Genomic DNA, 27,693 nt, shown 5'->3' with positions numbered 1-27,693 from the left:
ACATTGATCCCAAAAGGATACTTTTACATTTATGTTCAGAAGAAGTATTGTTCACAACAGTCAAAATATGGAATTAACCTACATGCCCATTGACTGGTGACTGGATAAAGAAGCTGTGGGATGTATAAAGCTGAATGACTACTACTCAATTTTTGAAGAAAAAAATGAAATCATGCATTTTGACACTAAGTGGTTGGATTTTGAAATGTCTTTGTTAGGCAAAATAAATCAGGAAGTAAAAGACAATTACCAGATGGTCTTCACTCACATTTGGAATATAAATAACCAAAGTAAATAGCTCATGGCCTTTGAAAAGGGTGGTGGTTACAAGGGACAGGGGAAACGGGTGGGGAGAATGTTAGAGGCAGTAACTCTAAAATAGTTATAGTTGCTTTTTAAGTTTGAGTTTTAAGAATAGTTTAAATATAGTTGCTTTTTGCCTTCCTGACCAGTGAGGTGGAAAATTCCTTGCCCCTTTCCCCTCGACAGAACCTGAGAGGCCATCAATTGTTTTGACAGACCCTGCAGCGAGCAGGACTCACCATGACCTCTGCAACAGAATACTGTTACCAGACAGTTAAAAATGGCCTGACAAATGATGACCTGATAGATTGCAAACAGATGGTCGGTGGTCCCAATAAAGAACAAAAAAATGTGGTGACCCCCACTTTGGCAATGACCTATTGGTCTGGTGTGATGTTTAGAAATAGCCCATGCTTTGCTCTGAATGGATCAGGCTTTTGCTAAGTTTGAAATGATTGGATATAGGCAGATAAGGTGATGTGTTCCCCCTCCCTGAGTGTAGTCTGAATTCCTATAAATTGTATGGTTTGAGCTTTGTTCAGGGTCGAGCTTGGTAGACTGACACCAGTCACCATCTCGGCCCGGATTGCAATTCGTGAATAAACATCTTTTGCTTCCTTGCAGTGGATGGTGGTTTGATTTCGCTCTTTAACATTTGGAGGCCCCAGCGAGATATCCTCAGACGGAGGCTCCTGAGGACACCCCATCCTGGGTCCGGATCCTAGGAAAAACCTTGGAAGCTTTTGCCCGGCGCCGGTAAGTCAGGCCTGATTTTTGTGCACGGTACCGTTTCATTTGTGTGCTCGTGTGTCCCCGCGGGGCCTGGGTCTGTGGATTGCGGGACGCCGCATTGAAATCCCAGACTGCAGCGCTGGGAAGTGACGACTTCCAGGCTGCTTGGGTTGGGTGATAACTGGATCTGAAACAGGGTCCGCACCCTAAGGATCTGAAACAGGGTCCGACAGCCCAGGGTTGGGTGATAACTGGATCTGAAACAGGGTCCACACCCTAAGGATCTGAAATAGGGTCCGACAGCCCAGGATATTAGTTCTGTCTTTTGTGGCCATTTGTTGTGTCTGTCTTCTCTCCTCTTTGGCGATTCGCGAAAAGGTTGACCTTGTTAGTGCAACTGACGGGTCTGGCCGGAGCTACTCTCCGGTGACTCCTGAAGGCCTAACCTGTGATGCCTTAGTAGCGATGGCCGGAAAGGTAATCGCCCTCCCTTGACTGGATGAATGGTTTGATGTGAATGCTAGTGTGCCTGTTGCATGCCTCACGGTCGAAAGACTACGGGGCTTGATTGGGCTCCAACCTGCGTGTCCGTGGAGTCGTTTCAGCTAAGTGGAGATTCTCAGCCTGCTGAGACCGAGGCCGGGGTTTATACGGCTACTCCTAAGCTAAGACTCCTTAAGGTCCCGCGAGGGGCCCGGCCAGGCGAGCATAGTTGATTGTCTGGCATCCATCGGATGTCAGTTCTTTTTCCAACACCCACTGTTTGTCTCTTTCTGTGTCAGCTGTCTTTCTGTGTCCAGACACCAATAGGCTTCAAAAAAAATAATAATAAGGAACTCTTGGGTAGGAAAACTGGAGTCCTCATTTATAGAAGCTCCACGCAGTCTAGTAAAGGGAGAAAGTCCCAGGTGGACACCCTTTGGGTTAGCAGGAAAAACGGTTGAGAGTGAGAGAACGTGTGAGAGTGTATGGTGTGCTGGCCAGCAAGTACAAGGAAGAGTGAGAGGAATCTTTGGTCTAATTGCTGTGATTCTTGTTGCAGTGTTTGTCTCCCTTCTTTTCCACTTTGACGAGGAGATGGGACAGAGTCAGTCCAAAACCAGCTCGCTAACCCCCCTTGAATGCTTGACTAAAAATTTTTCAGATTTTTCCAGGACAGCTGCTGGGTTTGGAGCCCAGGTGGACGCCTTCACACTGAGGAAGTTCTGTGAAAGGGAATGGCCAGCCTTTGAGGTTGGCTGGCCTGAGACGGGAAGTCTCGACCTGGGAAAGTGCACGGCAGTGCACGATGTGATCTTTGGGAATCCCGGGCACCCTGACCAAATGCCATATATTGAGATCTGGATGAGTATTGCTAATGATAAACCAAGGTATCTGCGGGAGTGTCAGGGCGACTCCAAAGGAAAAAAGAAGGTCAAAAGCAGGTCGAGAGTGTTGGTGATCAAGGGCACGAAGGGGGATAGATTCCCTAGGAGGCCTACAGCTCCTCCTGTCCTCCCCACTAAGCCCGAATCCCCCATACGACTGAAAAAGAGGAGGGATGAGAACCCTCCACCGTATGCTGGCACTTCAGGGGCTACCGCTCCTGAACCCGATTCCACTTCTGGGTTGCCATCAGGAGTCCTGAGCCCACCTCATACCAGAGCAGGAACTATGTTTGGGTCAGAGTCCACACCAGTCGGGACTTTTCCTTTACGGGAGGTGGGGGAATTAGATACGTCAGGACGGCCCCTCCGAACTTATGTCCCGTTTAGCACTTCTGACTTGTATAATTGGAAGAATCAAAACCCTCCTTTCTCTGTAGACCCAGAAGGGGTGGCAACTCTACTTGAGTCAGTTTTTTACACTCATCAACCTACTTGGGATGATTGTCAGCAGCTGCTGAGTACCCTATTCACTCTAGAAGAAAGGGAGAGAATTAAAATCGAGGGAAAGAAGCAGGTCCGGGATAAAAAGGGAGAGCCTCCCACTGACCAGGACGTGGTGGAGGAGGTGTTCCCCCAATCCCGACTTAAGTGGGACCCCAACACAAGCACCGGGTATGAGGCCCTCACCAGGTACTGCCAGACTCTATTAAGGGGTATCCGGGCTGCGGGTCGGAAACCCACCAATCTGTCTAAGGTGACCGAGTGTAAGCAGGGTGCAGACGAGAGTCCGACTGCCTTCTTGGAGAGGTTGTACCAGGTATATCGAACCTGGACGCCCATAGATCCCAAAGCCCCTGAGAATGTGCAGGCAGTCGCCCTCCAGTTTGTGGCCCAATCCGCCCCAGATATTAGGAAGAAGTTGCAGAAGTTAGAGGGTTTTGAGGGGAAATCTCTCTCGGAGCTGTTGGCTGTAGCACAGAAGGTTTTTGATAATAGAGAGGACCCCGCGAAAGCCACTCTGGAACTGAATAAGAAGATGGCACAGGTCCTTTTGGCTAGGGAAATAGGAAATAGAGAGGAAAGAGGGAGGTATGTGAGAGAAAAAGGGCAGATGAAGGGAAAAGATAAACCCCTGAGAGGACTGAGAAAGACTCAGTGTGCCCTATGCAAGGAAGAAGGGCACTGGAGGAAAGAATGTCCAAAAAGAAAAGAAGAGGAAGGAAAGAGAATGGGGAAGGAAGCCCCTCTCTTAGTTTTAGATTGAGGAAGTCAGGGCTCCTCCAGCCCCCGGGAGCCTAGGGTAAAACTTGCGGTAGGGGGGAAAGTAATTAATTTTTTGGTGGATACCGGGGCCACCCACTCAGTACTTCAACAACCAATTGGACCCACCGGAAGAGATAAGGTTAAGATTATAGGAGCCACTGGGGAAGCAAGGAGTTATCCAAAGTCCATAGGAAGAGTCGCTGGCCCTGGCCTGAAGACTATTACTCACTCTTTCCTGGTGATACCCGAGTGCCCTGAGCCACTATTAGGTAGGGATCTCCTTCATAAGCTACAGGCCACCATTTCCTTTGAGACAAATGAAGGACCAATAGTACAAGCAGGTGGCCGAATCTTGCTCACCATGCCGGTAAGGGAGGAATATCGTCTCTATGAAGCACCACAGAATGTAGGCAACCCGGACTTATTAACAAGGTGGAAGCGGGAGATTCCAAGAGTTTGGGCCGAGACCAACCCCCCAGGGTTGGCTAAACATGTGACCCCCATAATAGTCCAATTGGTCAGCACTGCCACCCCAGTCCGAGTCCGGCAGTATCCCATGAGTCGGGAAGCCCAGCATGGTATCAGGAACCATATTAGACGCCTAAAAGAGGCTGGTATCTTGGTGCCCTGCAAGTCAGCCTGGAATACACCCCTTCTCCCGGTCCGAAAGCCTGGAACGAACGACTTCAGACCAGTGCAAGATCTGCGAGAGGTAAATAAGAGGGTAGAGACCATTCATCCCACAGTTCCCAACCCTTATACTCTCCTCAGTCTGCTGTCGCCTGATCGAACCTGGTATAGCGTCCTAGATTTGAAAGATGCCTTTTTCAGCCTCCCCTTGGCCCCACAGAGCCAACCTATCTTTGCCTTTGAATGGACAGACCCCGAGGAAGGTGAGTCAGGACAACTAACTTGGACCCGACTTCCCCAAGGTTTTAAAAACTCTCCGACCTTGTTTGATGAAGCCCTAAGCAAGGACCTACTGACCTTCCGAAGTGAGCACCCTGAGTGCAGCCTCCTACAATATGTGGACGATCTGCTGATCGCTGCCTTATCTCGAGAGGATTGCGAAATGGCAACCAGAGACCTACTCGAGGTACTGGGGAACTTGGGGTACCGGGTATCGGCCAAAAAGGTTCAGCTGTGTACCCAAGAAGTAACCTACCTGGGCTACCAAATTAAAGAAGGACGAAGGGCCCTGTCTGAGGGAAGAGTCCAGGCTATCCTAAAGATCCCGACCCCCACTACCAAGAGACAGGTCCGGGAATTCCTGGGAGTGGTAGGCTACTGTAGGCTATGGATCCCAGGGTTCGCTGAACTAGCAAAGCCCCTCTACACCGCCACTGGAGGGGGCAACACTCCTTTGAAATGGACTGAGATGGAGGAAAGGGCTTTCCAGGCACTGAAGGAGTCCCTGGTAAGTGCCCCAGCTCTAGGTCTCCCAGACCTGAACAAACCGTTCCAGCTGTTTGTAGCAGAAAGTGCTGGTGTGGCTAAGGGAGTACTCACTCAAACCCTGGGGCCCTGGAAGAAGCCTGTCGCCTACCTGTCTAAACGACTGGACCCAGTAGCGGCCGGATGGCCTGGATGTCTGAGGACAGTGGCAGCAGCCGCCCTACTGGTGAAAGAGACTACCAAACTAACTTTTGGGCAGACCCTAGAAATCACCACAGCCCACAATCTTGCCAGCTTACTTCGCTCCCCTCCGGACCGATGGATGACCAATTCTCGGGTCACCCATTATCAGGTACTGTTGTTGGACCCACCCCGCATTACTTTCAAACAGACTGCAGCCTTAAATCCAGCTACCTTGCTCCCCAACCCAGAGGAAGACGCCACCCATGACTGTGGAGAAATCTTGGAAGCCCTGACCTCATTGAGAGCTGACCTGATGGACGTCCCGCTACCAGACGCACAGGAAACCCTCTACACGGATGGGAGCAGCTTTGTGGAAGACGGCGTACGGTATGCAGGTGCCGCGGTGGTCACCAGCCGGGAGGTCTTGTGGGCTGCGTCCTTGCCACAAGGGACATCAGCCCAAAAGGAGGAGCTGATAGCACTCATTCAAGCACTCAAGTGGGGAGCAGGGAAAAAGATAAATGTGTACACCGACAGCAGGTATGCTTTTGCCACCGTCCATGTCCATGGGGCACTATATCAAGAGAGAGGACTGCTGACGGCTGGGGGAAAAGCTATCAAGCATGCTCAGGAGATACTGGCCCTGCTAGCAGCTGTTTGGGGGCCAGAGAGGGTTGCTGTCATCCACTGTAAGGGACACCAGAAGGATGACTCAGAAGTCTCGCGAGGCAATCGGTTGGCAGACCAGACAGCTAGGGAAGCGGCCCAAAGACTAGTGGGGACCACGGCCCAACTGGTGGTGGCTACCCCTATACCAGGAGAAGTGACAAAAGGACAGAAACCAGTGTACTCGAAACAGGAAGAGGAGATGAGCCGGAGACTGGGGGGGAGATTAAATGAGGAAGGATGGATCGTCCTCCCGGATGATAGGATTCTATTACCCCAGCCACTGGGAAGACAGGTGGTCTCTCAAACGCACCAAGGTACCCATTTTGGGGGAAACAAATTAGCTGAACTGATCAGTAAATTTTATTTGATAATTGGTTTGCACAGGATCTCCCAGAGTGTGGCAGGTCGCTGTGCAACGTGTGCCAGAGTCAACGCTAACCCAGTACAAGTGAAAGGACCAGGAACCAGGTGGCGGGGGGGGGGGAACCTGGAGAACACTGGGAATTGGACTTCACTGAGATGCCTGTGGCTCAAGGAGGATATAAGTATCTCTTAGTCATGGTAGATACCTTTTCAGGGTGGACCGAAGCCTTCCCCACTAAGAAAGAGACTTCCCAGGTAGTAGTGAAACAACTGGTCTTTGAAATTATCCCCAGGTTTGGGCTCCCTTATTCACTGGGGTCGGATAATGGCCCGGCATTCATTGCCAAGGTCACCCAACAATTGGCAGAAATTTTAAAAATTAAATGGAAATTACATTGCATTTACCGCCCCCAGAGTTCGGGGCAAGTAGAAAGAATGAATAGGACTATTAAGGAAAGCTTAACCAAGTTAAAAATAGAGACTGGCGGGGACTGGATTTCCCTTTTACCCTTTGCTTTGCTTAAAAGCAGGAATACCCCATACGTGTCTGGATTTACTCCATTTGAGATTGTGTATGGTAAACTGCCAACCTTGGTGCCCCAGGTTGAGACTGAAAAATTGGCCGAAGTGTCACGGGGCAGACTCCTCAAGTCCCTACAGGCCTTGCAGGTGGTGCGAGGAAAAGCCAGAGCCGCCGTCCGGGACGAAAAGCCTGGGACCCGGAGGGAGGAAAGCCGAGGCCAAGTCCCCTTGTTCGAGCCTGGTGATTCCGTACTGGTGAAGAAGCTGCATCCTGACCATCTCGAAGCCCGGTGGGAAGGACCATACACCGTGATTCTGAGTACGCCAACTGCTGCTAAGGTTGCCGGGAAACGACACTGGATTCATCATACTCGCCTGAAGAAATTTGTGGCGGACCCCCCGGAAATAGAGAATCTGAGGAAATGGTGTGCCGTAGCCACCCCAGACCCAATGAAGGTCCGCTTGGTCTCCTGCTAACTTGTGTGTGTGTTTTGCCTGGTGCACTTCTGTTTTACCTCTGCCACTGCCCAAGCTCACATGCCTCCCACCCCCGAGTGTCCTCTCTGTATGTATGGGAGCTGAAAAACAAAGAGGGAAAGATGGTCGCCAACCAACTAACTGCCGGGCAGCCTATATTCACTCTTGATCTGTGTGATCTATTTGATGCCAACTGGACCAGGGTAATCTATGCCGGCCAGACTGCAACCGGAGGGACTACTATAGATGGGGGGTGTGGCTCCATTGACCTGGAGGCTCGCCTTTGGGACAGACCCTATTATGTATGTCCCAAAGAAGACAACCCCACCAACTGCAGAGGAGAACCATATTTTTTCTGTGGGTTGTGGGGGGAATGTCTGACAGCATCTCCAGGGAGGGATGGTGATAAGCACCTGAAAGTCACAAGAGTGATTCGACCAGGTGGCCCGACCGAACCAGGTACTTGCTATATTGGAGACTGTAACCCGTTGGAGGTGACGGTCAAAACTTGGAATGAGACTGATTCATGGATGAGAGGGAGAATGTGGGGCATTAAGATTCCTTTTTCTGAAAAGGACTTTGGGACATTATTCACTATTCAACTGCGGATGCTGCCATGGACTCAGAATCCTATTGGGCCCTTGAGACCCATCATTTTAGGAGAAGACCCCCGACCTACTCTCTCCCCCTCTCTACGGATGGGTGGAGAGAATGAGACTAATGGGGATCAGACTGACATTGCACCAAGTGGCACTAAACTGACTGACGCAGAACCTTTGCATCCCAGGGTGAAGCCACTAGTGAAAACTGTAGAATTAATGTATTACCTTTTGAATGAGTCTGACCCTAACATAACCAGAAACTGCTGGCTGTGTTTACACCCTGAGCCTCCTCATTACATAGGTGTGGCTGCCTCTGCAGGAATAGGTAGCCAGAAGGGAGACATAAGGAAGCTGGCTCTATCCTCTAGCAACTCTAAGGGCCCAGAATGTAAGTGGGGAGTACAGCCCCACATGACACTGGGAGATATCCAGGGAACAGGAACTTGTATTATCACAGCCAACTATAAATTGGAATCCTCCCCGTACAGGGGAAATTGCAACCTAACCATTAAAGTTAGTAAGACTCAAGAGTGGGCGACCCTCCTCAAAGCCCCTGAGGGGACTTGGTGGGCCTGTACTTCGGGCATGACCCCCTGCATCACCCCCTACGGAATGACCAAAGAGGACCTCTGTGTTTTGGCCCATATCCTGCCCCATGTATACTATTCCCATGGCGAAGAAGGGTGGGCTCACCTTGAACGGCAAGGAACAGACTACCTCGGACCAATAAGACGGAAACGTGTCCCGATAGTAGTTCCTATACTCGTGGGGACAGCCATAGCAGGGACAGCGGCAATGGGAGCTGCAGCCCTAGCTAAGGAGACTACTCTAGTACAGTTAGATCAGCAGATCAATCAAGATATGGCCACACTAGAGGGCACTATTGAATCTCTCGAAGGGTCCCTATCTTCGTTGGCCGAGGTGGTCCTGCAAAATCGTAGGGGACTTGATTTGTTATTCATGAAACAGGATGGGTTATGTGTGGCCCTGAATGAGGCCTGTTGCTTTTATGCCAACCACTCCGGAATGGTGAAGAAAACTTTAAGTGAGGTCAAGAAAAGAAGATAGAGATAACCGTCTAAGGGACCTGAGCGAGGACAGCTGGTTCGCAAATCTATTTTCTTGGCCCTCTTGGTTAAAAACACTAATTAGTTCCCTGGCAGGGCCTCTGATCACCCTACTTCTACTTCTTACCCTGGGGCCTTGTCTATGGAGGTCTTTGATCTCCTTGATTAAAAGGAGAACTGAGAAGGTTATGCTCCTGGAGTCTCAGTATGTCGAGGAGCAATATAGCTCAGAAGAAGAAGAAGAAGAAGAAGAAGATGAATCAAGGATTTGATTCCCAGCTAAGACTAGTGGGGAATGTTAGAGGCAGTAACTCTAAAATAGTTATAGTTGCTTTTTAAGTTTGAGTTTTAAGAATAGTTTAAATATAGTTGCTTTTTGCCTTCCTGACCAGTGAGGTGGAAAATTCCTTGCCCCTTTCCCCTCGACAGAACCTGAGAGGCCATCAATTGTTTTGACAGACCCTGCAGCGAGCAGGACTCATCATGACCTCTGCAACAGAATACTGTTACCAGACAGTTAAAAATGGCCTGACAAATGATGACCTGATAGATTGCAAACAGATGGTCGGTGGTCCCAATAAAGAACAAAAAAATGTGGTGACCCCCACTTTGGCAATGACCTATTGGTCTGGTGTAATGTTTAGAAATAGCCCATGCTTTGCTCTGAATGGATCAGGCTTTTGCTAAGTTTGAAATGATTGGATATAGGCAGATAAGGTGATGTGTTCCCCCTCCCTGAGTGTAGTCTGAATTCCTATAAATTGTATGGTTTGAGCTTTGTTCAGGGTCGAGCTTGGTAGACTGACACCAGTCACCATCTCGGCCCGGATTGCAATTCGTGAATAAACATCTTTTGCTTCCTTGCAGTGGATGGTGGTTTGATTTCGCTCTTTAACAGAGAATAAGTAGGGTGATGATTTGACAGCATGGTCAGTGTGTGTGTGTGTGTGTGTGTGTGTGTGTCTTTATTCCTGAAATTCTATAGTATTGCAAACCTATGGTAAATCAATAAAATCTTACTGGACTGAGAGACAGTTCATTAGACTAGATGCGTGTCTTGCCATGTGTACAACACAGGCTTGAGTCCCAGCACCACATGGGAGATTCTAAAGCATCAGAGGAAGTTCTGGTGCTATAGTGTCTCCCCTCTCTCTGTGTCTCTCTATATCTCTTAATATAAATGAAAAAGCAGCCTGAAACAGCAAAGATGCATTAGTGCAAGACCCTGGCTCTGCAATAAAAATGTTTAATTTTTTAAATATATTAACATTTTATTAAAAGCAAAAGATAAGTGTAAGACCAGCAAACCTGCATACAACAATTATTTATTAGGACACAAAGCAGTAGAGAACAAAAGTAGAGCTACAAAGTTTGCTATAAGGACATCTGGGTTTGTTTTGAGTGCTTGATACGTCTAAAGAAGGAAAGAATCAGACAAGTGCAACTACCAGAACTGCTCATTAAACACTAAGAAATAAAGCTATGCAAGTAAAATAAAATCTCCGGATTTATTGAGATAAATTAAAAATAAGGATCATGTTTTGTTAAAGGAATAAGGGGGGGTGACAGCCTGTTTCTCGCCCCCCCCCATTCTGAGAGTTCACCACACCTTATGTCAACAATAAATTGAAAAGAGAGCATGATTATCCAGGTAATTTTAAACTTTTATTAAAAACAAAATATGTTAGGACATGAAAGAGAAAGAAAAGGAGAAAGAAAAAGGGAACTGAGAATTGACTTATAGCCTTGATGGTCACATGGTAGTCCCAGAAAGAGAGAGTAAGCCACAAAGGTTCACACCTTTAAATCCTTTAAAAGCCAGAGGCCCCACCTACACCTGCAACCACTCCCATTTCTCTCCCTCAACAGTTTATACAGAAGCTTATTTACCGACAAGTAATTTAAGAAACACTCCAATAATAATATTAGTAATAGCAATAGCTACTATTTTTATCAGGTACTTTACATGCATAACTCACTTAACCCCTCCAACAACTTTAGAAAGAGAAATTTTTCACTCCCTTCCCACTGAAAAGGAGAAGTCTCAAAAGTGATGTGACTTTTCCATATTGTGCAGAGCAAGTAACTTTGCTTCCTAGATTTTGCCAACCTCATTTCTATTTCTAAACATCATCATTTGCCTCTGAGTGCAACTGATTTTTTTTTTTACAAGTTAAAGTTCATCTTTCCTATCAACATGGAATTCTTCAGTTTCATCCAGAAATGCTCTTTCAGCATCATATTCCTTTATCTCCCTGTCATTTTCTGGTTCCTCAGAAAAATCCTCTTCACTTCCCTCTTCAAGTCCCCAGATGTCATATTTCCTTGCCTCCTCCTTTTCCTTTTTTTTCACATCCTCTTCTTCCTTTTTTCTTTTCTCCATTTCCTCATACAGTTCTCGCCATTGCTTCTCAATATCCTGTTTAGAATGTGAAATTTCAAAATAACTTACAGCTGGTTGTAAGCATAGTTAAACTACTTTAGAAATGTCTGGCATCTTCCCACACTCTTAAAGATTTGTGGTGTAGTGTTCTTTTAAATACAATTTTCACTATGTGTGGGGGTAGAGAAGTGTGTGTGGTGTGTGTAATTTGTTCATAAATAAAATTGGTTCAGATTCAACAAACATTTACTAAATGCTGATGGCATTGCTACATACAGTGCTAGAAAATCTATACACATTTTTTTTTCTATTCCTCACAGTGATCTATGAGGTGTTATTAGTAGCATTTTCTAGATGAAGGGTCTGAGATTCAGAATGATTAAATGACTTGTCCATGCCAAATAACTGGTGGTTGGTAGAACAAGAATTAGAAGACATATTTTTCTGACTCTGAGTCTGACCCTCTTTCTGCTATACCACACTAACACAATCTCTATGGAACTCTTAAACTGGATTTGAACTTTTTTTTTTTTTTTGCCTCCAGGGTTACCACTGGGATTCAGCACCTGCACTCGTAATCCACTACTCCTGTAGGCCATTTTCTCCATTTTGTTGTTGTTGTTGTTGTTATTGTTATTGATGTTGTTGGTATTGGATAGGACAGAGGGAAATCGAGAGAGGAGGGGAAGACAGAGATGGGGAGAGAAAGATAGACACCTGCAGACCTGCTTCACCACCTGTGAAGTGAACCCCCCACCCCAGCAGGTGGGCAACCAGGGGCTCACACCAGGATTTTTAAGCTGGTCCTTGCCCTTTGTGCCATGTGCACTTAACCCAGTGAGTATTTCTCTCTCTCTCTCTCTCTCCCTCTCCCTCTCCCTCCCCCTCCCCCTCTCCTTCTCCCTCTCTCTCTCTCTCTATGTATATCAAGCACTAATAAGTAAAATATTTTTTTTAAAAAAAGAAAAAGAAATGAACTTCCTTTGTTCTTTCATGTGTTCTAGGTTTAAACTTTTCTTCTTTTTTTTTTTTTTTTTTTTACTATTTTTCATTTATTATTAGATAGAGACAGAAAAATTGAGAAGGGGGAGGTAGAGAAAGAGACAGAGAGACACTTGCAGCCCTGCTTCACCACTCATGAAGCTTTCCCCCCCACAGATGGGGAACGGGGGCTTGAACTCGGGTCCCTGTGCACTGCAATGTATTTGTTTAACCAGATGTGCCACCACCTGGTCCCAGCTCAAATTTTTAATCCTGTTGGTCCTCAGAGCAGTCTTCATAGATTTTTCTATTCAGAGGAAACTTAAAGAAAGAATAATCATTCCAAGTTCCTTTAGGGTTTTAATCCTCACTTACAGCATCTGGGTCAAATGTTCTTTTACCTGACACAAAGTTAGCTTGGGAACCTGCTTGACCAGTAGGTTTAGCTCTTCTAGAATTCAGCTTGGGGTAAAAATGCTTGGCATTGTGTTGTGTTTTCCACAAAACTCAAGTAGGAAAAAAAAAAGTCTCCCAATTGGGTCTTCTTATTCTTATAAAATATTGCCTTCCCCTATTTTATTTTATTTTGTTTTACCAAGACTGCTTTTGCCAATGGTAATCAAAATCACCAATCCCGCCAATTTTCACAGCTTCACTTAGACTTACAACAATCCATTGACTATCTTCCATCTCATTATGCCTCAACTTCTGCCGCAGCTCTGTCCTCACTTTTCTTTTATTTTACTTATTTGCTTCCTTATATGTTTTTGCTGGTCTCCTCTATTTTATTATTTTTAAATTTTATTTATTTATTTATTATTGGATAGAGACAGAGAGAAATTGAGAGTGAGGGAGATAGAGAGGGAGAGGAAGACAGGGAGACAGCTGCAGTCCTACTTCACCACTTGTGAAGCTTTCCCCCTACAGGCAGGGACCAGGGGCTTGAACCTGGGAACTTATGCAGTATAATGTGTGGGCTTAACCAGGTGCACTACCGCCTGGCCCCTACCCTATTTTATTTGAATAAAAGTAAAAATCCCATGCAAGCAAAAACTTCATTGTGTTATAATATTGCATATACTCAGCAACTGTGACAGACTTTTGAGAATGCACTCAAGAAATACTTGGCAAACTAAGAAGTACTTTTACACTTTTTATTCTGATTTTTTGTATGTTTCACTCTGGTGTTATCACCTAATATTTTATTATTTTATCAAGTTAATTGCATACATTTTAGATTACATAGGTTCACATCCAAGTTCCACAGTTGAGGAGACTTACCACAGCAGCACATAAGACTTGCATTAGAGAGGTCCCATGTTTGACCCCAGCACCACCAACAACCAGAATTGACTGGTGCACTGGTCAAAAACAAAAATCCAGGCTCTAGCATTCCCTGACTGTATGATCTTAGGCAAGTTATTTAGTGTCTCTGACCTCTGGTTTCCTTATCCATACATTGGAAATAAGTTAATAATAGTAACAAGTACCATGCATGGAGTACTTACTATATGCCAGGACCTTATATGACAGTTGCTATCATTTCCAGCATGACCTTAGTCTGCCTTCTGGGCTGTCTAGCATTGGCCACACACCAGACTGAATAGGCCTTCTTGCAGAACCAGGGAATCTGGGCAGAAGGTATTATCATCATGAAGTCATTGTCCCAATTATCACTCCACCCATAAAATGATTCTGGGAGAGCAAGGAAGCTGGTAAGCAGTACAAACACCTTCCTTCTTTCTCCTAATCACCCCATTAGAAAGTGGACTGAGACTCCATTCTAGATCACCACGCTGTGCATGGGGACTGTGATTCACGGGAGCATGAGTTGCAGGCTCAGTCTAATTCAGCAAGTTAAAGGCTATGTGTGACCTATGGTCATTTATGTATGATTTCCTAGAAATTGAAATAGCCCTATCTGTTTTGCTGGGTTGATTTTAGGGCTAAGAAAAATAACCTTTGGAAAGTGCTCAGAGCCATGCACAAAGCTGTGTGTGTTTAATAAATGTGAGTTCTTTCCCTCACTTCTCAGGGTCATGTGATTAGCAAATGAGACAATGATTATGAGGCTGATTTTTTAAAATGCTAGAAACATTGCACAACTGAGGAGTCATATATTTGGAATCTGAGGTGGGGTAGTAGCTTACTTTTCTTATTCCCCAGGTCTTATTTCCAACCTCTTCAGCAAACTCTTCATCATTTGTAAGAAGAAAATTGTCAAAGATGCTGCCTGATTTCACCTGTTGGAATGAGAACAGTGGGATTATTTGAAGTGAGTACAGGATTGTTTTTTACCTGGTTGTGAGAAGGGAATCACTTGCTAAATGCAAATTTCCAGGCCATAGTCCAGAGATGTTAAGCTGTAATAGAATGAGAAGATAAATGGGTGATTAATAATATAGAGGGCCCAGAATGCTGTATTCTCCTATAAGATTCACTGTACAAAAAAAATAATAACTTACAAGTTCTGGGCTCCTCAGGTCTCTATTATTTTAAAGGCCTGAGACTGAGATGTGGCACAGCAGATAGTGTTGGACTCTCAAGCATGAGATCCTGAGCTCAGTCTCCAGCAGCACATGTGCCAGAGAGATTCTCTGGTTCAGTTTCTCTCATTGATAAATAAATATATCTCTTTTATTATTATTTCAATCACTCCTCTAGGCCCAATAGCACCTACCTCTGATACCACTTATCAATGTCCTTGTTAAGTTTCCCTCTTTTCTTTAATTGGAGCAACCTTGATTCATAACATTATATAAGCTTCATGTACACAGAATTATAATTTGACACATATTTCTTCTTTTTTCCTATTTTATTTATTTATTTTAGCTATGATAGATAGATAGATAGATAGATAGATAGATAGATAGATAGATAGATAAGATAGAACCAGAACACTGCTCACCTCTGGTTTATGGTAGTGCTGACTATTGAACCTGGGACCTCAGAACCTCAGGCATGAAAGTGTCTTTGCAAAACCATTACTTTGTCTTCCTCCACCCCAAACTTTGGTTTTCTATCCATTACCACACATTGGCCTATTTTACTTTTTTCTCTCTCCCCAAATCCTTTTCCATTCTGGCAAGCACTAATCTGTATTTTTTAATATTTATTTATTTTTCCTTTTTGTTGCCCTTGTTGTTTTTTATTGTTGTATTTACTTATTTGTTTGTTTGTTTTTAACCAGAGCACTATTCAGCTCTGGCTTGTGGTGGTGCTAGAGATTGAATATGGGACCTTTGGTGCCTCAGGCATGAAAGGCTTTTGAATAACTATTATGTTATCTCCCCAGCCCTGTTTTCTATATCTAAGACTATTTGTGTTTCATTTGTTCATTTGTTCCCCGCCCCCCCAATATTCCACCTAGAAATGAAATAATATGATGCTTGACTTTATATGACTTACTTCATTTAGCATGAAACCCTAAAGGTCCACCTATATTGTCACACACAGTTCAGATTTCCATTTCAAACAACTGAATAGTATTGCTGTATATACAGTCATGCCTTGCATGATGTTACAGTCAAGTACAGATCACATATGTGATGGTGGTCCCAATAAGCTAAACCATAAAGCCTAGGTGTATAGACAGCCATATCATCTAGACTTAGTCAATATCATTACACTTCATGGCATTAACACAATAATGAAATTGTCTAGCAGTACATTTCTCTGAATTGTTCAGCAACACACAATGGTGTATATCGATCGCATCTTGACCCATTCACTCATTAGTGGGCACGAAAGTTATTTTCATTGTTTCCTGATCTTAGCAACTATAAATAATGCTACAGTGAATATAGGTATGCTTATGTTTTTTTGAAGGATATTTATTTATTTATTATTGGATAGAGACAGAGAGAAATTGAGATGGGAGGAGAAAGAGACAGAGACACCTACAGCCCTGCTTCACCACTTGTGAATTTTTTGCCATGTAGGCAAAAAAAGTTTTTTGACCAGGGGCTTTTACCCTGGTCCTTGCACACTGTAATGTGAGTGTTTAACTAGATGACCTGACCTCTTGAATAGTTTTTTTGTATTTCCATAAATACCCAGAAGTGGGATGGTTGGATCCTATTATAGAAGTTCTGTTCTTGGGGAGTCCGGCGGTAGCGCAGCGGGTTAAGCGCACACGGCGCAAAGCGCAAGGGCCAGCGTAAGGATCTTGGTTCCAACCCCTGGCTCCCCACCTGTAGGAGGTCGCTTCGCAAGCGGTATCTTTCTCTCCTCCTCTCTGTCTTTCTCTCCTCTCCCCACCTGTAGGAGGTCGCTTCGCAAGTCGTGTCTTTCTCTCCTTCTGTCTTCCCCTCCTCTCTCCATTTCTCTCTCTCCTAACAAAATAATAATAATAATAATAATTTAAAAAATAAGTTCTATTCTTAATTTTTTAGAGGCATCTCCATACTAATTTTTGTTGTTTATTTTTTAAATGCATTTATTATTGGATAGAGACAGAAAGAGAAATTGAGAGCGGAGGGGAAGGTAGAGAGGGAGAGACAGAGAGACACCTATAGCCTTGTTTCACCACTCACAAAGCTTTACCCCTGCAAGTGGGGGTGAGGGGCTTGAACCTGGGTCTTTGCACACTGTAACATGTGCACTTAACCAGGTCTGGCCCCCATACTACTGTTTATACTAACTGCACCAGTTTACATTCCATTCCCATCAATGTCCATGAGTTCTTTTTTTTTACATGACCTCTTCAAGGCCTGTTTCTATTTTAATCTTTGTTATAGTCATTCTATCAGTAGTAAATACATGTCTTTTATGTGTGAGGCCCTTGGCTTGATCCAAAGCACCAAAAGAAGAAAAAGGAGAGTTTATTGCTTATGTTTTCTGCTAGGTATTTTGTGGTTTCAGGCTTAACATTCATGTCTTTTAATGTTTGTTTATTGCAAAGCAGGGGGTTTTAACACATGTGTGATTTCATTGCTCACAGGTCACTTTTTTATTCAGATAGACGGAGAGAAAACTCCCCCCAGTACCATGATATACCCATGTGGTGCCAGGGTTTGAACCTGGGCCACTCATATGGTTAGATGCATACCCTACCTGGTGAGCTATCTCCAGCCCCTTACATTCAAATCTTTAAACCATTTTGACATCATTATTGTGCATAGTGTAAGATCGGGACCTCACTTAATTCTTTTGCATGTGGTAGTTCAGTTTTCCCCAACACCATTTACTGAAGAGACTACAATTCTCTATTGTAAGTTCTTAGCTTCTTTGTCATATTAGTTGTCCATGAACATGTGGGCTTGTGTCTGGGTTCTCAGTTCTGTTCCATGATCTGTGCATCTGTTTTCATTCTAATACATATTATTTTGATAATACAGCTTTGTAGTATAGCTTAAATTTCTCTCCTTAATATAATCAGATAACTTAAAAGAATGTATGGAAAAGAAGTGATTTGATGAGAAGTGAGACAGGAGATAGATTGCCTAGTACAGCACATAAATACCTTCCCATGCACAAATATTTGAGCTCCAGTACCACATGGGATCATCATAGCAATGGGGGAGACTCCATGGATGGTGGGGCAGTATTGTGCTGTCTTATCTCCCCAACCCTCTCATAATAATGGGACTAAGGAGGCTGTTTGGTGTTATTGAGCAGAAGCAAAGTTCTTGGTTCATTCCTTGGCATTACACTAAAACAAAGTTATTTTAACACTGTTGTCATAAGAATTAGAAAGAATATATATAAAGCACAGTTAAGCAGGTCAGTAGGTGTCTTTCTCTCCCCCCTCTCTATCTTCCCCTCCTCTATCAATTTCTCTCTGTCCTATCCAACAACAGCAGCAACAACAATAATAGCAACAATGAGAAATGATGGTCTCCAGGAGCAGTGGATTTGTAGTGCAGGCACTGAGCCCCAGGATAATTCTGGAGGTAAAAAAAAAAAAAGAGAAAGGAAGATGCCTGCAAGTGTGATGTCAGCATTGTCCAGATGTGTGTCACAAGGGGGAAAAAAGACAAAGAGATAAACATTGGAGTTTTAGAAATGCAGCCTCTCCGGCTTCATCACAGACCTGCTGGATCAGAATTTACATTTTAATATAATTCCCAAGTGACTCATATGCACTTTGATGTTTGAGCAGCATTCTTTCAGCATGGTTTAAATTCTCAAATTAGAAAGGTTGATAGAACTCAGACCAATCTGTGACAATTATTTCTGTAATTTTATTTTATTTATTTATTTTTGCCACCAGGCTTATTGGTAGGGCATGGTGCTGGCACTACAAATCCACTGCTCCTGGAGGCCATTTTTTCCATTTTATTGTACAGGACTGAGAGAAATTGAGAGAGGAGGGGGAGAAGATAGCTATCTGCAGACCTGCTTTACCTCTTGTGAAGTGACCCCTGTACAGGTGAGGAACATCAGGCTCAAACCAGAATCCTTGAGCAGGCCTTGAACTTGATACTATGTGTGCTTAACCCAGTGTGCACCTCCTGGCCCCCTTCTTTCTGTAATTTTGTAGATAAATGAAGATGTGGTTTACAATGTACATCTTGATGTTTTCGAAAGTGAATAAACACGATTTTTTTTTTGCCTCCAGGGTTATTGCTGGGGTTCGGTGCCTGCACCACGAACCCACTGCTCCTGGAGGCTATTTTCCGCCCCCCCTTTTTGTTGTTGTTATATCATTATTGTGGTTATTATTATTGTTGTTGTTGATACCATCGTTGCTGGATCAGACAGAGAGAAATGGAGAGAGGAAGGGAAGACAGAAAGGGGAGAGAAAGATAGACACCTGCAGAACTGCTTCACCGCTTGTGAAGTGACCCCCTCATGACCCCTCCCCCGTGACTCCTCCCTCCTTCCTACAGATGCAGGGAGGTTTGAACTGGGATACTTGTGCTGGTCCTTGCACTTAGCGCCACATATGCTTAACCCAATGAGCTACCACGACCCCCAAAATACAGTATTTTTTAAAGACATGACCAGTATTGGGAGATAGCTCACTCAGTAAAGTGTGTGCCTTAGCAAACTTAAAGGCCTGGGATTAAGTCTCAGCACCACATGAGTACACCACAACACCAAGAGAAACTCCATAGGTGATGGAATAAGATGTCTCTCCCCATACCTCTCGACTCCTTCTCCCCCATCCCCACCCCCAAGATGGAAAAAAAAAAAAAAAAAAACCTGGCTCAGGAGCAATTGCAGTATATGTGTGAGGCCCTAAACATATATACATACATACACAAATACAATCAAAGTATACACATGACTATATATTTTTACAAGATATCAAAAATTCCTACTATGTATTTTAAAATGACAACTGATTAAAAAATATATATATAGGGGGTGGGGGATGGGTAGTGGCACACTGGGTTGAGTGCACACATTACCAGGAGCAAGGACTCAGCTCAAGCCCCCAGTACCTATCTACCTGCAGAGGAAAAGCTTCACAAGGGTAAAGCAGGTATATCTATCTATCTATCTATCTATCTATCTATCTATCTACCTAGCTTCCCTCCCCTTCTCAATTTCTCTCTGTCCTATCAAAATAGATATATTTCTGATTCCAGCTTCAGGTAGGCTTGATTTGATTGAGTGATTTCTGCTTACCAATTAAGATGTATATTTTCAGGCAAATTATCTAATTTTTCTGAACCTCAGTTTTCACACTTGGAAGTAAAATATTTCATAGTGAGAATCAAATAGTAAAGTTCTTTTCTGCAGTGTTTAGTACATCTATATTCCAGTAACTACAATTATTGGGGTAAACCACTAGGGAAAGATAGAGACAGACTGGGGGTAAGAATTGAACTGCTGATGCCCAAGTCCAGTGGAGAAGCAATTACAGAAGCTGGAACTCCAACCTCTGCACACCAAAAACAACTTTGATCCATATTCCCAATGGGGGAGAAGTGATAGGAGGTAGAAGGTCAGAGGGCTCTGAACTCCAGTTCCATCAGGTCCCAGAAAGAAAGGATGAAAATGAGAGAGATATTTGGATATAGTAATAGGATTATGTGTGGTTTGGAGTGGAAGAAAGGACTGGATCTGGAAGAAAAAGGGGCAATTAGCAAATGTAGATAGATAGTTGTAGAGATTATGGTTAATCTTTTTGGACCATGTGTAAACTTGATAGAGCTTAGGGAGAACTACCCCCATCCTTGGATGGAGGTCTGAGAAGATACCCTTTTGGTGAGTCTCTCTCAACCAAGGTGAGCAAAAGGGGGGAAACTCAGACTTAGTTCTTTCCTTCTTGACTCCCAGGCCAATACTTCTCCCCAATACTTCTCCCCATTAACTGCAGGCCACATGGCTGCCTACTTTAAGATTCACTTACTCAAAGTTCACAGAGGAGAACACACCTTATCACACACTCCTAGCAGTGCCCTTTGATGTCCTCAATTTGCATCAAACCTTGCCTTAACTGGTTCAACCCCTCTCCTCCCCTCAAACGCCTTTGGGTAATTAAATGCCTGCATCAAGAGACTAATTATCTTGGCCTTCATGTATCTGCATCAATTCTTGTCATACCAGCCCCCTAGGGGCAAGCCGACCTTTAAGAAACCTGTAATTTCTGACATATTTCAATAATAATTCCCTTTGTTTGGTTTTCTATTTAACTCATGTCCACCTGCTAATAAACGAGATCTGAGCACGCTGCAACTCTCCCCAGTGTCTTTACTCTAGAAAGAACTGGTCCGTTACCTTGCCTCTGGAGATCACCCCACCAGAGACCCCGACATTAACCCATATCTGCAACCTTGAGAGAATCACATTAGACTATAATGGAGGGATTGGGGGTTCAGAACTCTGGTTGTGGGAACAGTGTGGAATTATTTACCCCTCTTGACATGTAATTTTGTAAATTAATATTGAATCACTAATTTAAAAAAAAAAGAAAAGCAATTATCAGAGTAAATACAATCAGTCCATTTTAAAGACGAGTAGTTGGAGGCTTATAAAGCCCAAACCTCATTCCAGTTTGTGATTTCTAGACTGGAGTTCCTTCTACTTTATGGAAACTTTCAAGGAATTGTTGATCAGTAGGCTTGCATGTAGAGAGCTTTACCTGCCAAAGATCCAGACCAAGAACACTGATGTTATAGTAGTGAGAAATGTTGGGGTCAGGCTTATATTTAGGGTTGTCTATTTCTGGATGAATCCACTCCCCTTGGTAATTAGGGTTGTCAATGATCCGAGGCTTCCATTGTCCCTAAACAAAGAGTGAACATAGCATGAGTATTTTTCCATTCTTCTGATCTCAGGCAATCAGAGATATCAATTTATTTTATTTTTAAATTTATTTATTTATCATAGAGAGGTAGGAGAGAGAACTCTGGCACATGTGGTGCAGGGGATTGAAAGGATGTTATGTTTGTAAGTCCAGTATTTAGCCATTATGCCACCTCCTGGGCTACAGAAAGATCAATTTATAGAGGTAGTTTTTTAGTTGTTTAGTTAAAGCAGAATTCCAGAGTCTTCATTCTCTCTCTCTCTAAACTAGTACACAAACTTTTCAAGTTGTCCTTATTCCCCTGATGAAGGTATAGAAATCCATTCTGAGCCTGGTCCCATCTGTCTGCATAAGTATATACATAAAGCTAAGAGAATGTAGCTTCACAAGGAATATCATTAAAGAGCTGTTGGCACTTGAGGCCGTTCTCTTCCTAGTATCTAACACAGGAAATTGTGACCAAATAAAACTAAGCTTACTTCAGTCAATTTTATCTCTGTATCAGTTGAGAGCCAATTCATTTAGTTTTCTCTTGCTTCTAACATGAGATGGGCAGTTCTTGAAAAATGAATCTCACCCACCTCCAGGACCACCTTGGCTCATTTCTATCTCTCGCTTGCTTCCATTTCTGGACCACTTTGGAGACCTCCATTCCCTGCCCCAAGACCCATTTCCTGTTTTTTAATTAATTTACTAATTAATTAGGTAGGTAGGTAAGGCTAGAGACAGAGAAATCTAGAGGGAAGGGGAGGATAGAGAGGGAGAGGCAAATAGCGACACCTGCAGCAGTGCTTCACCACTTGTGAACTTCTACCATGTAAATGGGGACTAGGATAGTGAACAAGTATCCTTGTGAATTGTAACATGTGTGCTCTAGCATATGCACTACACCCGGCCCCCCACTACCAGTTTTAACCATGTTCCTTTGACTGCCTTCCACTACCACACTGAACAAGTTTTGTGACTAGTGCTCCCTAACAGCAGGCACAGCCCAGAGAACAGGGATAGGGGATGGGGGCTGGAGAAGATGATAATAAAATCTCAAAGTTTCTCTCTCTCTCTCTCTCTCTCTCTCTCTCTCTCTCTACCTTCTCCAGGGTTATTGCTGGGGCTCGGTGCCCGCACTACAAATCCACTGCTCCTGGAAGCCATTTTCCCTATTTTGTTGCTATTGTTATTATTATTGTTGTTATTATTGCTACTATTGTTGTTGGATAGACAGAGAGAAATTGAGAGAGGAGGGGAAGACAGAGAGGAGGAGAGAAAGATAAACACCTGCAGACCTGATTCACCACTTGTGGAGCAACCCCCCTGCAGGTGGGGAGCTGGGGTTCGAACCAGGACCCTTGAGCCAGTCCTTGTGCTTCATGCCATGTGCGCATAACCCACTGTGCTAATGCCTGGCCCCCAAAATTTCTCTTCTATACATCAAATGTTTACATCTTTCTGACTTAGGTCCCATAACCTGTAGAAAAGAGAGACAACCACCCCCTCACCTTATATTTTGGGTTTGGTATCAGAGGCCCTTCCCACTCTCCATCCATTGCCTCATTCCAGTCATCTGGCTTCTTGGCATCTGGGTCTGGAATATATTCAAAGTCCTCCCAGTCCTAGAACAAAATGTGAAGAATAGGTGAAGAAACACCATGAAGACAAATGTGTGGCTGGAATGAAACTGAGGTCCAGGCTATAGCTGGGCTGGACCTGGCTCTCTAGTCATACCACCTCCTTGCCCCCATCCCAGTGAAATTTTATCTGAATACTCTGCAAACCAAGCCAACAAAGGAGAGGAAAAACCTTTAAGTAACCTCAACCCCTCCTCAGATTCACTATCATTCTGACTTTGAGTACTTTAATTGCAAATAAAATGGGAATTTCCCTGGGCTTTGACTCTCCCCTCTCCCTAATTATGTGTTCCTGTTGTCATTAAAAAAAAAAAAAAAAGGCCATTTGACCCGCCTTCTGCATTCCAAAAACATCTTTGGGCCATACTCCCAAAGGGATAAAGAATAGGGAACTTTTCAATGGAGGGGATAGGATACAGAACTCTGGTGGTGGGAATTGTACTCCTCTTATCCCACAGTCTTGTCGATCATTACTAAATTATTTTTTTAAAAAAGAAGCCATTTGAGTTCATTTTTCTGAAGGCCTTTCTAGATCATATGCCTTGTACCCCATGATGCCCCCAGACTTGTACTAGTCCTCCCTTGAATCCCAAGTCCTATACATTTCCCAAGACAGCATTCTAAGTCACAAACAGCCTGACTCAACTTTCATATTTCTTCTGGAATCTTCAAATGTTGGCTTTGTCTTTCTGGCACTTCACCTTGGTGTAGATCACTTCCCAGGCTGATTGGGTTTCCATGCTAAGCCCACCAGATCTACAGTCAGTTAGCAGCATTGTGACTGGGAAAGTCCCACCTATTTCATCAGTTTCTATCCCCTTCAAGTCTACCTCGGAGAGCAGTCTCTCCCCCTCCCCCAGGCCCTAAGCTAAACTTAATTACATTTGATGTCTGATCATCAATAGATAAGAATCTATGATTAGTGGTCCGGGAGGTGATAAAGCTTTGGATTCTCAAGCATGAGGTCCTGAGTTTGATCCTCAGCAGCACATGTGCCAGAGTGATGTCTGGTTCTTTCTCTCTCCTCCTATCTTTTTCATAAATAAATAAAATCTTAAAAAAAAAAAAAGAATCTGGGGGTGGGTGGGGTGGAGAATACAGGTCCAAGAAGGATGACAGAGGACCTAGTGGGGGTTGTATTGTTATATGGGAAACTGGGGAATATTATGCATATACAAACTATTGTATTTACTGTTGAATGTAAAACATTAATTCCCCAATAAAGAAAAAAAGAATTTATAATTAGTTTTGTCTGTCTTCTGAGTCTGGAAGAACCCTAACCCATTATTTTCACAACATGCCAAAGGCTGAGACACCTGAACAACCTGACTTCATCTGTCTTCCCTGGAATTGAAGCTCACTGCTGAATCTCCCAACACATGGCTGGTCAATGAGTGCCTCTTTGCAGGGCTGTCCTGAGGGACTGGATTAATGTTAAGGAGTGGCTTCAGTGCAACCTCCTACTTGACCCTGAGAAGCTCCTATGTGTAAGATTGAATCTCCTCTGACCTTTGGACTAGCATTGAAACAGCAAATGCCATGCCTGGCCTGGCTCTAACAGACCTTTCCAACCTCATCTCCCATCACTGCCCACCTTTAACTTTATGTCACCCAAATTCTAAACAGCAGGTTTTAGTTTTTTAGACAACCATGGTACTTGCCACCTAACTGTTGTACCTTTTCTCCTGCTGTTCTTTGGGTCTGGAATGCTTCCTCTCTGACCCAATTTCTCACTTCCCTTGTTTCAATGAATTCTCTGTTCAAAACTCAGTACACAGTTCATGTGACATATACTAAGGACTTACTATATACCAAGTACTATACTTGTTATATCATCATCATTTTTTTTGCCTCCAGGGTTATCTGTGGGGCCCGGTGCCTACACTATGAATCCACTGCTCCTGGCAGACATTTTTTCCATTGTTGATGTTGTTGTTTGCTATGACAGAGAGAAATCGAGAGAGGAGGGGAAGATAGAGAGGGGGAGAAAAAGACACCTACAGACCTGCTTTACTGCTTACGAAGTGACCCACCTGCAGGTGGGGAGCCAGGGACTCAAAAGGGGATCCTTGTGCCAGTCCTTGTGCTTTGTACTATGTGTGCTTAACATGCTGCTCCACCAACCAGCCCCCTACTCATATTATCTTAATCATCACAACAGCCTTCACACATAGGCATTATGATTATTTGTAACATCAGCTTTCACAGCAGTTATGTTCCTTGCCTAGGGTCTCTTAGTAGGCTGACATTTCAGTAAAAGGTAGCACTCAGACTCAAACCCATGTCTACCTGACCCCAGAGTCTATATTTCCAACCTCAGGCTTCTTATCCTCAGGATCCTCTATTTGCAGACGTTCATCCCACTTCCTTGGTTTCCGGGCATAGGGGTCTTTTATCTTCCTGGGAGGCAAGAAGGCCCAATCGTCCTCCAGAGTCCCAGCCTCCACTTGCTGGTTGTCTATTTTGACCTCATAAGTAGCATTGGGACGAATGATCAGTGTATACAGGTGAGTGTCTTTATTGATCTAGAAAGGGAATGAGAAATGTTCCAGTTCATATTGGACATCTTTAGACCCCAAGCACTAAATGCACCACCTAAAATAGACTATCGGTTCTGGATTGTCATTCTCCACATATTCACAAACACACTTTATTACAACCCTTACTTTTCTTTCTCTGGTTAACCCTAAAGAAAATATGGGTCTCCTTGGGTTCATACTCCCAGAGGGTTAAAGAATAGGAAAGCTATCAAGGGAGGGGATGGGATACAGAGTTCTGGTGGTGGGAATTGTGTGGAGTTGTACCCCTCTTATCCTATGGTTTTGTCAGTGTTTCCTTTTTACAAATAAATAAAAAATAAAATAAAGAAAAAGAAAGTATGGGTCCCATTGGCCCAAGGTCACACTCCTCTTGTCTCCCCAAACTTGTGTGTGTGTGTGTGTGTGTGTGTGTCTCCATTCCACTGACTGGTGAGCACTTCAGTATCAGGGGTCGTGTCTGATGCATCTGTTGTATCTGCTGCTTCCAGCACATTGTCTGCCAGAGAAAATGCTTGCACACACACACCCTGTGCAGTCCGGATAAGGAAGGCCTTAGTTCTGACAAGTTCTCTAGTTGTTGCTTCACCTTTGTGCTCTAGCTGTAGTGTCACTTTGTCTCAACTCTTCTTGTCTTTTTCTCATGTGATTACCACCAAGAATTCAATCCTCCCTAGATTGCTATGTTTCTTCCTAAGACAAACATAAACTCATCATTCAAACCTCAGCACAAGGAAGCATTCAAGAAAGCAATTCCTAAATATTCAGATTGGATAGAAGGTCTTTTCTGTGTTCCTATAGATCCTGATCTGACTAGGTGGTCACTCTCCTTCGCTTATTTTTTACCTTCTCTGGACTATGAGTTCTGTGCTGGCAGAGGCCCTCTTTGGCTCACTCTATTCCCAGCACAGAGCTGGCATTTGGTGAATGTCTATTGAGTTGCTGATGAAATCCACTTTTATCTTTCAGTCAAGTTAGATGTCTTCATGCTGATGTAACTAAATTAAGCCCATGCCCTATTTCTAAACTCAGAACTTTGCCCTTCCAATATCTAGCAGTGGGAAATTGGGGCCATGAAAACTTTATTCTGTGTGTTTATCTGACTTCCTAGACTTGTAAATAAGTTATCCCTATATGAACACTTACAATTTTTTTATTTCTTTATTGGGAAATTAATGTTTTACATTCAACAGTAAATACAATAGTTTGTACATGCATAACATTCCCCAGTTTCCCATATACAATACAACCCCCACTAGGTCCTCTGTCATCCTTCTTGGACCTGTATTCTCCCCACGCCCCCACCCCCACCCCAGATTCTTTTACTTTGGTGCTAGACGCCAATTCCATTTCAGGTTCTACTTGTGTTTTTTTTTTCTGAACACCCACAATTTACAGCACCTCCCTAGACCTATTTCCTAATCTGTAAAATGGACATGATTAACAGGATTTTCATAAGGATTTAATGAGATTATATATAAAGTGCTTAATCTTCACACAAGCTGAGAACCATCGTACACACTCACCTTGCACTTGATGGTTTTGTTGTTCTCATGATATTTCCCTTGGTACTGAAGGATGACCTGTACTTTGTTGTTGCCAAAGCCACAGATGTCAGGGCCTGCAAATTAAGCCCCCAATACATGATCTTACACCACTTTTTATATATTCATCAGGAAATATAGACAGCATGCTCAAACTTGAGGTAGCTGGAAATGAACTGAATGAAGGATTTGTTCACAAGAGTGAGACATCAAGAAAACATAATCATGCTATGTTCCAGTTTAGCAATGGCAAGGCTAGCCCCATTCCTGAGCCAGAAGTGACAAGGAGAGGAAAAGTCACCACATCTCAGAAGAAGAGTGTTGTGGAGATGGCAGTCAGGAGAGACTGTGCCTTTCAGTTGAAGGGCAATTCTCTTCCCTCCCTCTAGTCTCCTTCAGGGCTCTAACTGGGGAAACCCAACAGAAAGCCCCCTTGTGTCAGGTACTTGATGCTACATCATTTATTTCTCAAAGTGAG

At 43.8% G+C, this 27,693-nt stretch overlaps 3 protein-coding genes across 3 annotated transcripts in view; 2 read left to right on the top strand and 1 right to left on the bottom strand.

Moving 5' to 3' along the window:
• The first annotated feature begins 2,112 nt into the window (after positions 1–2,112).
• LOC132542375 (uncharacterized) lies at positions 2,113–6,809 on the top strand. Its single transcript, XM_060204948.1, has 3 exons — positions 2,113–2,867; positions 3,069–3,491; positions 3,798–6,809. Exons 1-3 carry the CDS (start codon positions 2,113–2,115, stop codon positions 6,466–6,468), a joined length of 3,849 nt encoding a protein of 1,282 aa, XP_060060931.1. The 3' UTR covers positions 6,469–6,809.
• Positions 6,810–7,396: 587 nt separating this feature from the next.
• On the top strand, positions 7,397–8,944 carry LOC132542374 (endogenous retrovirus group S71 member 1 Env polyprotein-like). Its single transcript, XM_060204947.1, has one exon. The coding sequence runs from the start codon at positions 7,397–7,399 to the stop codon at positions 8,942–8,944; it is 1,548 nt and encodes a 515-aa protein (XP_060060930.1).
• Positions 8,945–11,116: 2,172 nt separating this feature from the next.
• Positions 11,117–27,693, bottom strand: part of LOC103124448 (calreticulin-like) — a 38,132-nt gene continuing 21,555 nt past the window's right edge. The window contains exons 5-10 of the mRNA XM_007535165.1: positions 27,198–27,292; positions 25,450–25,659; positions 23,006–23,119; positions 21,345–21,488; positions 14,458–14,550; positions 11,117–11,362 (exon numbers count right to left, since the gene is read on the bottom strand). Coding sequence (XP_007535227.1) covers positions 11,117–11,362; positions 14,458–14,550; positions 21,345–21,488; positions 23,006–23,119; positions 25,450–25,659; positions 27,198–27,292 — 902 coding nt within the window. The remainder of the gene's footprint in view (positions 11,363–14,457; positions 14,551–21,344; positions 21,489–23,005; positions 23,120–25,449; positions 25,660–27,197; positions 27,293–27,693) is intronic.

Source organism: Erinaceus europaeus, chromosome 13, assembly GCF_950295315.1.
Source record: "Erinaceus europaeus chromosome 13, mEriEur2.1, whole genome shotgun sequence".
In the NCBI taxonomy this organism is placed as follows: domain Eukaryota; kingdom Metazoa; phylum Chordata; class Mammalia; order Eulipotyphla; family Erinaceidae; genus Erinaceus; species Erinaceus europaeus.
This window is presented reverse-complemented; position numbering and strand designations above follow the sequence as displayed.